Source organism: Arachis ipaensis, chromosome B7 (genome assembly GCF_059453495.1).
Source record: "Arachis ipaensis isolate K30076 ecotype BB chromosome B7, ASM5945349v1, whole genome shotgun sequence".
NCBI classification, from domain to species: Eukaryota; Viridiplantae; Streptophyta; class Magnoliopsida; order Fabales; family Fabaceae; genus Arachis; species Arachis ipaensis.
Window position 1 is genome coordinate 123,456,627 of NC_142442.1, and position 17,641 is coordinate 123,474,267.

The 17,641-nt window shown below is 34.0% G+C and overlaps 2 protein-coding genes and 1 non-coding gene across 3 annotated transcripts; all 3 read left to right on the forward strand.

Moving 5' to 3' along the window:
* The first annotated feature begins 2,288 nt into the window (after nt 1-2,288).
* LOC148553982 (small nucleolar RNA R71) lies at nt 2,289-2,396 on the forward strand. Its single transcript, XR_015892612.1, has one exon. It is a non-coding gene; the product is annotated as a small nucleolar RNA R71 (small nucleolar RNA).
* Nucleotides 2,397-11,866: 9,470 nt separating this feature from the next.
* Nucleotides 11,867-13,192, forward strand: LOC148553983 (uncharacterized). The gene has a single exon (XM_088494936.1). It carries the CDS (start codon nt 11,867-11,869, stop codon nt 13,190-13,192), a length of 1,326 nt encoding a protein of 441 aa, XP_088351062.1.
* A 249-nt stretch (nt 13,193-13,441) lies between these two features.
* LOC107607593 (uncharacterized) lies at nt 13,442-14,209 on the forward strand. The gene has a single exon (XM_016309525.3). It carries the CDS (start codon nt 13,442-13,444, stop codon nt 14,207-14,209), a length of 768 nt encoding a protein of 255 aa, XP_016165011.3.
* Nucleotides 14,210-17,641: the final 3,432 nt, after the last annotated feature.

Genomic DNA, 17,641 nt, shown 5'->3' on the forward strand with positions numbered 1-17,641 from the left:
AGTGGTGAAGAGGTGATGGGAAAGAGTGATTGAGGTGATTGGTGAAGGGTATTTGGGGAAGAGAGTTATGAAAAGGTGTGAAGAGGAGAGAAGAAAATGTGGGGATCCTGTGGGGTCCACAGATCCAGTGGGGCCAAGGATTTAACATCTCTGCTCCAATTACGCGTGTAAAACGCCCTTGCTGTGCAATCCTGGCGTTTAACACCAGATTGCTGCTTGTTGCTGGCGTTAAATGCCCAAATGTAGCCTATTTTTGGCGTTTAACGCCAGGCAGATGCTTATTTCTGGCATTAAACGCCAGCTTGGTGCTTGTTTCTGGCGTTAAACGCCAGACAGATGCTTGTTTCTGGCATTAAACGCCAGACAGATGCTTGTTTCTGGCATTTAAACACCAGACTGCTCTCCTCCAGGGTGTGCTATTTTTTAATGCTATTTTTCATGCTGTTTTTGATTTTTCAGTAGTTTTTGTGACTCCACATGATCATCAACCTAATAACACAAGGAAAATAAAATAGATATAATTAAATAACATTGGGTTGCCTCCCAATAAGCGCTTCTTTAATGTCAATAGCTTGACAGTGAGCTCTCATGGAGCCTCACAGATGTTCAGAGCATTGTTGGGACCTCCCAACACCAAACTTAGAGTTTGACTGTGGGGGTTCAACACCAAACTTAGAGTTTGGTTGTGGCCTCCCAACACCAAACTTAGAGTTTGATTGTGGGGGCTTTGGTTGACTCTGCAGTGAGAAAAGCTTTTCATGCTTCCTCTCCATGGTTACAGAAGGAGATCCTTGAGTTTTAAACACAAGGTTATCCTCATTCAGTTGAAGGACTAATTCTCCTCTGTCCACATCAATCACATCTCTTGCTGTGGCTAGGAAGGGTCTTCCAAGGATGATGGATTGATCCTCTTCCTTCCCAGTGTCTAGGATTATGAAATTAGCAGGGATGTAAAGGCCTTCAACCTTTACTAACACGTCCTCTACTTGTCCATAAGCCTGTTTTCTTGAGTTGTCTGCCATCTCTAATGAGATTCTGGCAGCTTGCACCTCAAAGATCCCAAGTTTCTCCATTACAGAGAGTGGCATTAAGTTTATTCCTGACCCCAGGTCACACAGAGCCTTCTTAAAGGTCATGGTGCCTATGGTACAGGGTATTAAGAATTTTCCAGGATCCTGTTTCTTTTAAGGTAATTTCTGCCTATCCAATGCATTCAGTTCATTGGTGAGCAAGGGAGGTTCATCTTTCCAAGTCTCATTACCAAATAATTTGGCATTCAGCTTCATGATTGCACCAAGGTACTTAGCAACTTGCTCTTCAGTAATTTCTTCATCCTCTTCAGAGGACGAATACTCATCAGAGCTCATGAAGGGCAAAAGGAGGTTCAATGGAATCTCTATGGTCTCTAATTGAGCCTCCGATTCCTTTGGTTCCTCGAAGGGAAACTCCTTATTGGTCACTGGACGTCCCAGGAGGTCTTCCTCACTAGGATTCACGTCCTCCTCCTCCCTTGTAGGTTCAGCCATGATGGTTAAATCAACGGCCTTGCACTCTCTCTTTGGATTTTCTTCTGTATTGCTTGGGAGAGTACTAGGAGGAGTTTCAATGACTCTTTTACTCAGCTGGCCCACTTGTGCCTCCAAATTTCTAATGGAGGACCTTGTTTCATTCATGAAACTTACAGTGGCCTTAGATAGATCAGAGACTATATTTGCTAAGATAGATGGATTCTGCTCAGAATTCTCTGTCTGTTGCTGAGTGGATGATGGAAAAGGCTTGCTATTGCTAAACCTGTTTCTTCTACCATTATTAAAGCCTTGTTGAGGCTTTTGTTGATCCTTCCATGAGAAATTTGGATGATTTCTCCATGAGGGATTATAGGTGTTTCCATAGGGTTCACCCATGTAATTTACCTCTGCTATTGCAGGGTTCTCAGGACCATAAGCTTCTTCTTCAGAAGATGCCTCTTTAGTACTGTTGGATGATTCCTTCAATCCATTCAGACTCTGAGAGATCATATTGACTTGCTGAGTCAATATTTTATTCTGAGTCAATATGGCATTTAGAGTATCAATTTCAAGAACTCCCTTTCTCTGAGGCGTCCCATTACTCACAGGATTCCTTTCAGAAGTGTACATGAACTGGTTATTTGCAACCATGTCAATGAGTTCTTGAGCTTCTGCAGGCGTTTTCTTTAGGTGAATGGATCCACCTGCAGAATGGTCCAATGACATCTTTGATAATTCAGACAGACCATCATAGAATATATCCAGGATGGTCCATTCTGAAAGCATGTCAGAAGGACACTTTTTGGTCAGTTCCTTGTATCTCTCCCAAGCTTCATAGAGGGATTCACCTTCCTTCTGTCTGAAGGTTTGAACATCCACTCTAAGCTTGCTAAGCTTTTGAGGAGGAAAGAACTTGGCTAAGAAAGCCGTGACTAGCTTATCCCAAGAGTTCAGGCTGTCTTTAGGTTGAGAGTCCAACCATATTCTAGCTCTATCTCTTACAGCAAATGGGAAAAGCATAAGCCTGTAGACCTCGGAATCAACCCCATTGGTCTTAACAGTATCACAGATCTGCAAGAATTCAGTTAAGAACTGAAAGGGATCTTCGGATGGAAGTCCATAAAACTTGCAATTCTATTGCATCAGAGAAACTAATTGAGGTTTCAACTCAAAATTGTTTGCTCCAATGGCAAGGATTGAGATGCTTCTTCCATGTAAATTGGAATTAGGTGCAGTAAAGTCACCAAGCATCTTCCTTGCATTGTTATTATTTTCAGCCATATCTCCTTCTTTTTCGAAAATTTCTATCAGATTTTCTCTAGAGAGTTGTGCTTTAGCTTCCCTTAGCTTCCTCTTCAGAGTCCTTTCAGGTTCAGGGTTAGCTTCAACAAGAATGTTCTTATCCTTGTTCCTGCTCATATGAAAAAGAAGAAAACAAAAAAGAAAATATGGAATCCTCTATGTCACAGTATAGAGATTCCTTATGTAAGTATAAGAAGAGAATAATGGAGGAAGGAAAAGATAAGAATTCAAACACAAGGGAGAGGAATGAGTTCGAATTCTTGGGTGAAAGAGGGGTGTTAGTAGATGAATAAATAATTAGAAAGAGATGAGAGATGAGAGAATTTGAAAATTAAATAAAATAAAATAAAAGTATTTTTTTAAATTAAAATTAAAATTAAAAATTTGAAAATTAAAAAAAAAGAAAAATGAAATTAAATTAAAAGTTAAAACAATTAGTTAATTAAAAAGGAATTTTGAAAAAGAGGAAGGTGATTTTCGAAAATTGAAGAGAGGAAATTAGTTAGGTAGTTTTGAAAAAGATAAGAATCAAACAAAAAGTTAAGTAGTTAATTGAAAAAGATTTGAAAATCAATTTTGAAAAGATAAGAAGTTAGAAAAGATTTTGAAATTGATTTTGAAGAAGATTTGATTGAAATGATTGAAATTATTTTGAAAAAGATTTGATTGAGAAGATATGATTGCAATTTATTAAAAAAAATATGATTGAAAAGATATGATTGAAGAAGAAATTAAAAAGATTTGATTTTGAAAAAGATTTTGAAATTAGCAATCAAAAAGATATGATTGAAAATTAAAAAGATATGATTTTGAAAATTAAAGTTGATTACTTGACTAACAAGAAACAAAAAGATATGATTTTAAAATTTAAAGATTGAACCTTTCTTAATAGGCAAGTAACAACTTGAAATTTTTGAATCTAAAAATTAAATGTTAGTGAGATTTTTGTAAATATGAAGTAAGAATAGGAAAAAGATTTTGAAAATCAATATTTTTTTAAAAAAAATTTCAAAAAATATAAAAATAAATGAAAAAGATTTTATTTTTGAAAAAGATTTGAAAAGATAGAATTTTGAAATTGAAATTTATGAGTAAAACAAGGAAAGATATATTTTTTATTTTTGAATTTTAATAAGGAAAGAGAAAAACATCAAAAGGACTCAAGACATAAAAATTTTGGATCAAAACAAAGAAAACATGCAAGAACACTTTGAATGTAAAGATGAACACCAAGAACACTTTGAAGATCATGATGAACATCAAGTATGTAGTTTTGAAAAAATTTCAATAGAAGAAAACATGCAAGACACCAAACTTAGAAATTTTTAATATTTAGACACTAAGAATTCAAGAATGCATATGAAAAACAAGAAAAGACACAAAACAAGAAATTTTAAAGATCAAACAAGAAGACTTATCAAGAACAACTTGAAGATCATGAAGAACATCATGCATGAATTTTCAAAAAATTTTTAAGGAAAAATTAGAAAATATACAATTGACACCAAACTTAAAATTTGACTCTAGACTCAAACAAGAAACATAAAATATTTTTGGTTTTATTAATTTTTTTTTTAGATTTGTCGAAAACTCTTTTGAAAAGGAAAATAAGGATTTCAAAATTTTTAATAGGAATTCCAGGAATCTTGCAATGTTAGTCTAAAGCTCCGGTCCAGGAATTAGACATGGCTTACTAGCCAGCCAAGCTTTCAGTGAAAGCTCCGGTCCAAAATACTAGACATGGCCAATGGCCAGCCAAGCTTTAGCATACAAATCAGGCATACAACAGTTGATACTTCATCCAACTTCATTCTATGCTGATAGGTGGAAGCCCCAGTCCAAATGAATTAGACATGGCTTTACAGCCAGCCAGGCTTCAACATGCTTCATGAAACTCTAGAATTCTTTCTTAAAAATTCTGAAGAACATATATTTTTGAAAATATTTATTTTTATTATTTTTTTTCGAAAATAAGAATAATAAAAACAAAAAGCTTAAAATTAAAATAAAATTACCTAATCTGAGCAACAAGATGAACCGTCAGTTGTCCAAACTCGAACAATCCCCGGCAACGGCGCCAAAAACTTGGTGCGCAGAAATCGTGACGGTTCATTCCTTGGTAACGGCGCTAAAAACTTAATACTTACGTTCATAATCTTAGTTCTTTGTCACAACTTTGCACAACTAACCAGCAAGTGCACTGGGTCGTCCAAGTAATAAACCTTACGTGAGTAAGGGTCGATCCCACGGAGATTATCGGCTTGAAGCAAGCTATGGTCATCTTGCAAATCTCAGTCAGGCAGATTCATATGGTTATGGATATTTGATAATTAAAATATAAATAAAACGTAAATTAAAGATACAGACACTTATGTAATTCATTGGTGAGAGTTTCAGATAAGCGTATGAAGATGCTTGTTCCTCCTAAACCTCTGCTTTCCTATTGTCTTCATCCAATCATTCATACTCCTTTCTATGGCAAGCTGTATGTTAGGCGTCACCGTTGTCAATGGCTACATCCTGTCCTCTCATTAAAAATGGTCCAATGCGCTATCACTGCATGGCTAATCATCTGTCAGTTCTCGATCATACTGGAATAGGATCCATTGATCCTTTTGCGTCTGTCACTACGCCCAGCACTCGCGAGTTTGAAGCTCGTCGCAGCCATCCCTTCCCAGATCCTACTCGGAATACCACAGACAAGGTTTAGACTTTCCAGATCTCAAGAATGGCCATCCATGGATTCTAACTTATACCACAAAGACTCTGATTAAGGAATCCCAGAGATATTCATTCAATCTAAGGTAGAACGGAAGTGGTTGTCAGGCACGCGTTCATAGGTTGGGAATGATGATGACTGTCACGATCATCATATTCATATTGAAGTGCGAATGAATATCTTAGAATCGGAATAAGCTTGAACTGAATAGAAAAACAATAGTACTTTGTATTAATTCATGAGGAACAACAGAGCTCCACACCTTAATCTATGGTGTGTAGAAACTCTACCGTTGAAAATACATAAGAACAAGGTCCAGGCATGGCCGAGTGGCCAGCCCTCCTTAAGGTCTAAGATAGCATAAAACTGATCAAAGATGTCTAATACAATAGTAAAAGGTCTTATTTATATCAGACTAGTTACTAGGGTTTACAGAAATGAGTAAATGATGCAGAAATCCACTTCTGGGGCCCACTTGGTGTGTGCTTGGGCTGAGCATTGAGCTTTACACGTGTAGAGGCTTCTCTTGGAGTTGAACGCCAGTTTGTAACCTGTTTCTGGCGTTTAACTCCACTTTGCAACCTGTTTCTGGCGTTTAACTCCAGAATGCAACATGGAACTGGCGTTGAACGCCAGTTTGCGTCGTCTAAACTCGGGCAAAGTATGGACTATTATATATTGCTGGAAAGCCCTGGATGTCTACTTTGAGTGCAGGGAGGTCAGAATCCAGCAGCATCTGTAGTCCTTCCTCAGCCTCTGAATCTGATTTTTGCTCAAGTCTCTCAATTTCAGCCAGAAAATACTTGAAATCACAGAAAAACACACAAACTCATAGTAAAGTACAGAAATGTGAATTTTTATTAAAAACTAATAAAAATATACTAAAAACTAACTAAATCATACTAAAAACTATGTAAAAATAATGCCAAAAAGTGTATAAATTATCCGCTCATCAATGGGCCAACTTTCATGAGGTCGGTCCCTTTGTCATCCTCAAACTCGGCCTTAGAACTCGGACCGGTGTATGAACACCTTTCTTCACGGTTCTCTTTGAAGAATATAGGTACTGATTATTGGCCACCATCTCTGTCAAATCTAAGGCCTCATTACTGGTCTTCATATGCAAAGAACCTCCTTTAGAATTATCCAAAGAAAGTCTCAAAACCAGAGTGATACCATCATAGAAAATCTATAATTGTACCCAATCCACAAATATGTCCAGAGTACACTTTCTCACCATAGACTTGTATCTCTCCCAAGCTTTATAGAGAGACTCTCTGTTAAGTTGTCTGAATATCTGAATGTCAAATCTCATCTTAGTCAACCTCTGAGGTGGAAAGAATTTGGTTAAGAATTTACTAACCAAGCCCACCCAGGTTGCTATACTTTCCTTAGGTTGTGTCTCAAGCCACTGACTAGCTCGGTCGCTCATAGCAAAAGGGAATAACATCAACTTCTACACGCTGGCGGGAACCCCATTGGTCTTGACTGTATCATATATCCTCATAAAATTAGATATAAATAGATTAGGGTCCTCCTACAGGCTTTCACTGAACTGACAATTTTGCTAAGCCAAAGAGATGAGTTGATGCTTTAACTCAAAGTTGTTAGCATGTACAACCGGGGGTACAATGCTTTCCACACAATTCCCGGGATTGGGGTTAGTACATGACCCCAGAGTTCTTCTAATAGGTGGGGCATTATTGGGGTTATTGACCACAAGATTCTTAATATTATCAGCCATACTGAATTCAACTTCCTCTTCAGACTTGTCCCTAAAGATTTCTTGAACCTTTTGAGCTCTAGCTTGTTTCCTTTGCTTTCGAAGAGTCTTTGAATCTCAGGATCGTATAGAAGAAGTTCTTTATCCCTGTTTCTCTACATAAACAAATAGAAACAAGGAAAAGTGAGATTCTCAATGTCACAGTGAAGAGAAACCCAGTGAATCTCACAAAAATAAAAGAAAAGAATTAAAATAAATAAAGACTAAAGGACGAAAATTAAGGCAAAATAAAATAAAAAAAAGAAACGAAAATCTAAGAGGAATAAAAATAAAAATAAAAGATAGCAACTAAAATAAAAGTGAAACAAAGAAAAAGTCTAATCTAGGAAACTAATCAACTGGTAGTTGTTAGTCATAGTTAATCCCCAGCAACGGCGCCAAAAACTTAGTGCAGAATTTACAATCCACAACTTACCAGCAAGTGCATCGGGTCATACCAAGTAATAAACTTAGGTGAGTGAATATCGATCCCACGAGGATTAATGGACTAAGCAAGTAATTATTGATTAGTTGCTCTAGTTAGGCAAGTTGAAATGAGAGGGTTGATTATCAAACAACATAAAAGATAGTAAAGTAAGAAAAGCAAATAATAAATGGCTGATAAAACGATATGAGAATAAAGTTAAGGCTTTGGAGGTGTTTCAATATCCGGATTAATACTCAATGTCAACTACCTTGATCATGCAATGATTTAGTTTACAAAGCCCAAGTGATTAAATTTCTATTTCTAGGCAATCTAATCTCGTCTAATTCAACCAACCGTCAATTCCTTGATCAATCAATTGTATTAGAGGGTTAAGTCTAGTTTCTTATTCATAAGCCACACAAATCCCAAGAACCCAAGAATGATGCAGTTTTACATCACATACCACATTAAACCCAGACAATTGAGAATTTATGAGAAAGTAGTTTCAAGATGTAATTCTAATGATATAGCTTTTTCAAGATTCAATAGAATTCAAGTTAGATTAGAATTATTTTCCAATACTTACTAATCCGTAGGATAAAGAACGAAACCAATTCTTAAATAATAATCAATGTATTAATCAAGAGTAGAAAAATAAATCATTATTAATCCATCAAAGTAAACAAAGCCCCTAACCTTAACACTGGAGGTTTAGTTGCTCATGGTGTGTAAAAAACCCTAACAAAGAAAAGTGTAAAAGTGCGGAATTGAAAATTAGGAGAAGAGAAGTTTTTGCGTGGATGGATCTCTATCCTATTTATAGTACTAATTAAAATTTATTTGAAACTTAAATCAAACCCTAATAAATCTTTTCTAATAGTAATTTGATTTGAAATCAAATCTTTAAGCATTCTGCTGATTCCTTGCAAACTTGTGGTCCCCATTGTTGTTCACACTATCGGCACTAAACGCTGGTAATTGGGTGTTTAGCGCCAGCCGTCCAATGAACCTTGCACGCACAATATGGTCCTCGGCACTAAACGCTGGTGAGTGGGAGTTTAGCACCCAATGTCCAGAAGGCCAGGTACAAATTACGAAGCTCCTGACGCTAAACGCCGAGTTGTGGCATTTAGCGCCACCTGTCCATAGGAGAATTGTCTCATTTAAGCTCTTGCAGTCATGCGTACGCACAGCACCTGCGTACGCATGACCACCCTTGCTGGTCGATATGCATGCGTACGCATGAGGCTCATTTGCTTCTTCATGCGCTTTCATCAAATCTTCATCCGGATGCTACTTGAAATCAATCAAAAGCCACAGAAACTCAAAGTAGCATCCAATAGGGCATAATCTACTAAAATCTTCTAATAAATCAATGGAATACCATATAAATCACATAAAAAAGGCACCAATGATACTCATACATCAAGGTATAGTCAATGCCTTCAACTTATCTGTAAAATGAGCATCTCCTAGACCCCTTCATTCTTCCTTTACCAATCGAAGAAAACCCTCATGTGTGAATCAAGAATCTAAGCTTCGGAACGGCCTTGGCCTCCCACCCATCATGCTATCCTCCACTACCATCGGATAATGATCAGATAGACTCCTTAACCCTCCTCTAAGCCGCATCTCAAGAAATTTATCAATATGCTATAATTTTTGTATTTTTTATTTTAATTATTTGGAGTTGTTGATATTAATTATTTAAGTATTTCTAGTAATTTTGTATAGTTTTTATTGTTGATTAATTAGAGTTATTGATATTATTTTTTTTATTTTTTAATGATGTTTGTATTTAGTGTTACTGTTTGTTGTATAATATATATGTGTTGGTTCAAAATGGTTGATATTAATTTTGTAAATACTTAGCTACTTTGATGGATTAAGACTTACTAGGACTACGAGGGCATCATTTTCTATACTATATCAATAAGTTTGTGTTATGTGCAAAAATATTTGTGCTATATCAATAAATTTATGTGTTCTTTATTAAAAAATTTATGCGCTGCAGAATCACAGAAAAGGGGATATGGTGACATATGCGCACATTTTCTGGCACATGAGTCACCACTTCTCCATTTTCACATTTTTTTAGTATAAAAATTTTTGTTAGAGAGCACAGAAACTTATTGATATAGCATTGAAATTTTTGCACATAATACCAATTTATTGCTATAGTATAGAAATATTTGCACATAACACAAAAATTTTTACACATAGCACATAATTTTTTGCTGCGAATATATTTTGTTGATTGAGTGAGTCAATGTTCTAGGCATGTGGTCCTTTAAAAATTTTTGTATTGTGCACCAAAATTTTTATCCTATACACTGAAATTTATGTGTTATACATATTTTGTTAGTTGGGTATGAATGTTTAGGACATGTAGTCATTCAAAAAATTTTTATACTATGCACCAAAATTTTTGTATTGTGCATATTTTGTTAGTTGGGTGAAAATGTTCTAGCCATATGGTTTGGTATACTAAAATTATCTGTGTTGTACATCAAAATTTCTGTTTCCAAGTTTTTTGAACATATATAGGAGAAAAAGATGAAGACGACGAGGATGACGATGATCGTGATCAGGGACGGATTTACTCAGCACTCAGTGGGGGCAACTGCCCCCAGTGAATTTGGAAAAATTAATTAGTAATTCTTAGTGAATTGTCTAATTTTCTCCCACCATCTAATTCATTTTGACCCCACTCCCCACCTTCCCAACCCTAATCAGCTAACCCTTCTCCTTCTCTTTTTCAATTTTGTTCTTCTGCTCCAGCCTCCAACCTCCGTTTCCAGACTCCAGCCCTCAGTTACTGTCGTCTACCGCCACTCGCCCACTCCGTTCAGTCTTTCTCCTGCGTCAGCTCCGTCGGTTTCTCGTTGCATCACAGCGTGCCCGCGTCTGGTTCTGGTGCTGCGTTTCTTCAGCGTCTGGTGTATGGTGAGGTATTCTTGTTCTTCTTCCTCGGTCTTCACAGCTGCAAGCCTTAAATTCTCGTCTGGTTCTGTCTTCCCGTTCCTTCGGCGTGTAGATCTGGTTCTGTCTTCAACAGTTCAGGGTGTGCGGGGTGTCGCTGGTTCTGCCACTGGGTGCCGCCATGCCGCTGGTTCTGCCGTTGGGTACCCTGCTTCATTCAGTTTTTATTCTCATTTGCTGCATTGTTATTAATTTGATATAGTTCATTAATTCATTCAATTTGATATAGTTGATTAATTTGTTTTTATGTGATTGAATTTATTCTGATGTAAATCATGTAATTGTGTTCTAATAGACTGATAGAGTTCTAATATAATTGTTGGTTACTTTGTTAATTAACAATTGTGTTCTGATGGAATTTTAATGGAGTTATAATGTAATTGTGTTTTGATGTAATTGGCTTGACATTTTCTTATATTAGAAGAATTATTTCGAAAATAAAGAAACACAGATCTAGGGACTTATGATATGAATAAGAATGAGACGGGAATCAGGGGATTATGATATGAATGTTAGAAGGGATAATGATTTAGAAGCTTATAGTACATAGCTTTCAGTTTTTATAGCAAGCACTTTAAAGTACATTCTGATCATTCATTCCTAGCTTCCAAAGCATGAACTCTGTACATCAAAGCTCTGCCATCTACAATTGGCTACTGGCAAAGAAACTAAAATTTGTACCTTTAAATCTCTATTAAGATAATTAATTCAAATTATGGACTTGCGTTTTAATTTTCTTTAACTTGTGTTATATGTAATATCTCATTTGAATATCTTTCTTCATTGTACTTTTGTGGTATTCAATTATGATGAATTGATGATGTATTTATAATATGCTGAGGAAAAGGGCTAGCTTCAAATGTTTCTAATAAATTAAAGCTATATACTCTTATATTCTTATTTTAATGGATCTTTTATATGAATATATTAAGTAATTCATCATGTAAGAATATATTATCAGTATAAACTCTCAATATATTATCAGTATAACATGTGATAAATATGATCACTATTATTGTTTCAATGAGTTCAGAGAAATGAGTCACCGATATAGCTTTCATTAATTTTATTAATTGATCAATTTTATATTTATAATTTTATACTGAACTTCTCAATTTGTATAGAATTGTGAATTAATTTAGGTTTATAATTTTATTCTATTAGTAATGGAGAAATATTTCAAAAGAACTTCATCATTGGAGATTGGATCCCAAAACAATTCATCGACTTCTTCTAACAAGAGGATATTTTTAGAATTCGAAGTAGAGAGCCTCATAGCAGATCCAGGACAACAACCAAAGATTTCAAGTTATCATCCGAATGACAGAGACAAAGTTAGATGTGCATATTTGCAAAAAGGTCCTTGTCAACTAAGGAATCATGATTTTTCACAAACTGCTTGTGGTTCTTCTTTTCGAAGATTTAATCCTAATTGGTTTGATGATTATGGCAATTGGTTAGAGTATAGTATATCAAAAGATGCTATTTTTTGTCTTTGTTGTTATCTTATGAAACCTGAGACTGAAGGTGGCGATGCTTTTGTAACCAATGGCTTTTCAAATTGGAAAAAAAAGGAGAGATTACAAACTCATGTTAGGATTCATGATAGTGCTCATAATCAAGCTTGGAGAAAATATGAAGCACTTATGAAACCAAAACAACATATTAGTGCTGCTATTGAAAAACAATCTGAGCAAGCTAAAAAGAATTATCAAATTCATTTGACAGCCACAATTGATTGTATTAGATTTCTTTTGCGACAAGGATTGGCCTTTCGTGGTAATGATGAGACAGATGATTCTGTTAATCAAGAAAATTTTTTGGAACTTCTAAACTTTCTTGCGGAACATAATGAAGAGATTGGTCGTACTTTCAAAAATGCTCGTGGGAATCTTAAACTAAGAGCTCCCTCAATTCAAAAAGATATTGTAAAAGCTGCTGCAAGTGAAACGACAAAAGTTATTGTTAATGATCTTGGGGATGAATTGTTTGCTGTTTTGGTTGATGAAGCCCGCGACATTTCTATTAAGGAGCAACTGTCAGTTTGTTTAAGGTATGTGAATAAAGAAGGGCAAGTTAGGGAGCATTTTCTTGGTCTTGTTCATGTTTCTAATACTAATGCTTTATCTCTAAAATTAGCATTGGAGTCATTATTAGAAACATATAATTTAAGTTTATCAAGAGTACGTGGCCAAGGATATAATGGTGCAAGTAATATGCAAGGAGAATTTAATGGTTTAAAAACTTTGATATTGAAAGAAAATTCTTATGCTTTCTATGTACATTGCTTTGCTCACCAACTTCAGTTAGCTCTTGTAACGGTTGCAAAAAAACAAGTTGAAATTGCTTTGCTTTTTAATTTGTTAACCAATTTGTGCAATGTTGTTGGAGCTTCGTGTAAACGAAGAGATATGCTTCATGATAGTCAGATGACTAAGACAATTGAAGCATTAAAAAGTGGAGAAATTGCTAGTGGACGTGGTTTGAATTAAGAAATAGCTTTGAAAAGAGCTGGAGATACTAGATGGGGTTCACACTATGGAACTATACTTAGATTAATTTCTTTGTTTCCTTCCGTGGTCAATGTTCTTGAATATGTTGAGGAAGATGGAAATAATTCAGAACAAAGAGCTGAAGCATGTCATTTATTGAATGTCATTCAATCCTTTGAATTCATTTTCAACTTGCACTTGATGAAAAATATCTTGGGAGTTACTAATGAATTATCTCAAGCATTACAAATGAATGATCAAAACATTGTAAATGCTATGGCATTGGTTAAAGTGTCTAAGCAACGGTTGCAAACTATAAGAGATGATGGTTGGTCTCTTTTAGTTGACGAAGTCTCATTGTTTTATGACAAATATAATATTACTGTTCCAAAAATGGATGATATATTTGTGTCACAAGGAAGATCAAGACGCAAAGCTCAAAAGATCTCAAATTTGCATCATTTTCAAGTTGAGATATTCTATCAAGTAGTTGATAGACAACTTCAAGAACTCAACAACCGTTTTATAGAGGTGAATACTGAATTACTTCTTTGTATAGCTTGTCTGAATCCAAGACACTCATTTCTTGCATTTGATAAGGAGAAGTTAATCCAGTTAGCTCAATTCTATCCATTAGAATTTTCTTCTACTCAACTTTTGGCACTTGATAGTCAACTTGAGAACTTCATACTAGATGTGCGTTCTGATGATCAATTCTCAAACTTAAATGGGATTGGTGCTCTTTCTCAGAAATTGGTTGAGACTCGAAAAAATATTGTTTATCCATTAGTGTTTCTTCTTTTGAAGTTAGCTTTAGTTTTTCCTGTAGCAACTGCATCAGTTGAAAGAACCTTTTCTGCTATGAACATCATAAAGAGTCGGCTTCGCAACCGTATGGGAGATGAATTTTTAAATGATTGTTTAGTGACATACATAGAAAGAGAAACATTTGATTGTATTGACAATGAAAAGATTCAATCTTTCCAAAATATGAAATCCAGAAGAATGGAATTTTAAATTATTTATTATTTAAATTATTATTTTATTATTTTAATTTGTTAGTTAAATAATTTTTTAGGAATAATTATATTTTATAATACTATAGTATAATTATATAAATTATTATTATACTATATATATTTTGCCCTATGGATAAAATTTTCTGGATTCGTCACTGATTGTGATAATAATAAAGGAGGATGATGAGGAAAAAAAAAGAAGAAATTAAACAACAACAACAACAACAACAACAACAACAACAACAACAACAAGGAAGAGGAGGAGGAAGAGGAAGGAGAGGATGAAGAAGAGGAAACAATGGTGGTGGCAGCGATGATGACAACGACATTAAAGAAATAAGTGCATAAAAGAAGAAGAAGACAATGACGATAATAACGAAAGAGGAGAAAGAAGATGAAGAAGAAGAAAAAGCAACGCACGCACGTACGAAGCACAAATGCATGATGAGTTGGGAACTTTGTTTAAAAAATGGGCTAATTTTTTTTAATATTGGTCAAAGATGTGTATTATACAAGATTATTTGGCTTTAGGTGAGTTTTACTCTGCTGTAAATTTTTGTTCAAAAAATACAAAATATCATTGACATTTTGTATATTTTTAAATTAATTAAAAAAAATCATTGACATTTTCTGCAACAACCCAAATTTTTATGTCAGCGCGATGTTTTTCAAAAATTGTTATTTTCAGTGATTAGTTTTATTTTGATGAGTTAATTCTGAGTTTCGAAGTAAAATAATGATAATACAATCTTATTATTATGTTATTAATTTATTTTACATGTTATAATTATAATAGAGCCTAGATATTATTATTATTATTATTATTATTATTATTATTATTATTATTATTATTATTATTATTATTATTATCAAGTCCGATATTTGTCGATATAAATAATTATCGGTATTTCTTGATGAGTTTAGAGTTGCTAATGCTTCATCAAATATCTTTTATCCTTAAATTACTAATATCATTTATATTAGTAACTCATATATATTAACCCATATATATATAATATATATATATATTACTTGTGTTTTAATATATTCGATTGTCATAATTATTATTCGTTTAAGATATTTATAACTTGAATCGCTGACTCAGCAACTCCAGAATTTGACACCTAGCCAATATATTATCATTAATCATTATCATTGCCATTAGTTGCATTCAATTGGCCGAAGCCATTAAGGGAACAAAGAAAGGAAATGAAACGTGGCATGTAAGCATATATATGCATATATATAAGGGAAAGTATGAGTAGCCAATGGAATATTTAGACAATGTGTACAATGGAGGTTTAGGGAGTATTAGAGATATAATCATTAGTGTTACCTTTTTCCATCAGCTGAAGCTTTTGGAATGAGTGGTATCATGACATGGTATTAGAGCCTTAGATCCGAAAGGTTAAGAGTTCGATCCTTGGTGAACCCCAAAATTAGTTTAAGGTTTTAGAAAGATGTTTATTATTGCTAGTACTCGGATGGTTATTCTAAATAGTATGGGGGATGTTCATTTTGTAATTCAATAGCCCATTGTACACATTGTACAAATAGCCCATTGTCTCCCTAGCGGAATCCTATATATAATAATGACATATGCTTTTTTTCATTTATTAACCATGACACCTGTAATGCCTTAACACCACAAACTCTTCGTTTACCCCATTAGCCTCTAATTATCATCGTCTAACTTCATTTGGTTTTCATTTTCATGCACGATGAGAAGAGAAGTGACCGAGAGTGAGAGAGAGAAAACTGTGAAACCTCCATGACTTCTAGCTTTAATTTCTTGTGATCTGTAACTCTAATAAAAAATTTAATCTAATAAAAGTATTCATATCTTTCTCTTCTACACGTTGGCATCACTTTTGTTCGATAGAAGTTGACGGTGACGTAGCTCCCCTTCTCCTTGAGTTCGGCCAATTGAAGTTCTAGGAGACACAGACGATTTCTGACGTTTTTTTCTTCAGCAGCTCAATCAAAAAGTTTCTCCGAAGTTTTCATTGTTTTGATTTCATACAGAGGTAGGATTTCGGTAAATTTTCACCAATTAAATTTATATTTAATAAGTGAATTAATATTGGAATTGATCATTGATTGAATTTTCTTGAGATTATGTTGAGCTTTTGTGAAACTTTGATAATTGGTGATTGATGATGGTTCGGCCAGCAAGGAGCATCCCAAACCGTGATGCATTAACAAAATTTGAGCTGTCACAATGTTGAAAATTAAGTAAAATTTGATAAAGTTTAAGTGACTAAGTGATTATATAAAAGTTACGGCGAATCGGTAACCATAAAATGCAAAAACGGATTAAGATTTAAATGTATATTTTGAAAAGAAAATAAGAAGGATTTTGGTTCTTTGTGAAGAGAAAAAACAGCAATGAAGAACTATTTTTGGGGGATGTAAATATTTTTTTATGAAAAGATTGAGTTTAATATTATAATTATATAAATTTTTGGGTATTTTCGGTAATAAATAAAGTTCAGGGATAAAACAGGTAATTTATAAAAGTTCAGGGTTATTTTATAAATATGAAACAAAGAGTGAAGGTTTAAATGTAATTCTATAAAATATTGAGGCTAAAAATAAATTATTAAGGAGTTCGTAGTTTAGAAAGTAATTAATAAAAGTTTGAATATAAGGTTTTATAAAATAAGTTTTAAGAGTATTATGAATATTGTTTTAAATATTTGTTTAAAATTACTCATTTACATTAGAGTAAATTATTATTATAATTATTATTTATAAAAACTATTATTTTATAAGAATATTATTATATGTATTATGAAGAATAAAACAGAAAGTAGTAACCAGAGTAATCATAAAAATTTTAGAGAACACCGACTTAATTAAAGAACCTTATGATTCTTTTTCCATAAGATATCTGGTGAAAGATGAAGGAATAGTGCGAAGATAATTTGATTTATTTATGTTGATAATCAAAAGTGTAACACCCTACCACATAAAGCCTTACGCTTAAATCGTAAAGCAGAGGTGGCAAGGTATGACGACCTCTAAAAGTAAAATACGTACATAATATAGATGAAAGAATTCATATCTAGGAGTCTTAAAGAATAAGCTAAACAAAAGCAAAAACAGAAAATCGTGTCACACTCGCAAGGTTAATCATAAAATGGATAGGTGAGATCAAAAGAAGGCTAAAAACATAATATACAGATCAGAATTCCAAAACACAGATATCAAGCTCTAGACTCGACCTGCGAAACAAAGGCCAGCCAGAGTATACATATATATATAATCAAAAGTTTTTCCCAAAACATAAATAAAACACCTATTTCTCCAAAAGCAACCTCTAAGAGGGCAAAATACAAAATATACATGCGAAGATTCTACATACATATATACATAGCCTAAAACAAAATATAACAGTCCAAAAGACAGTTCTTCGCATGAAAGGAGA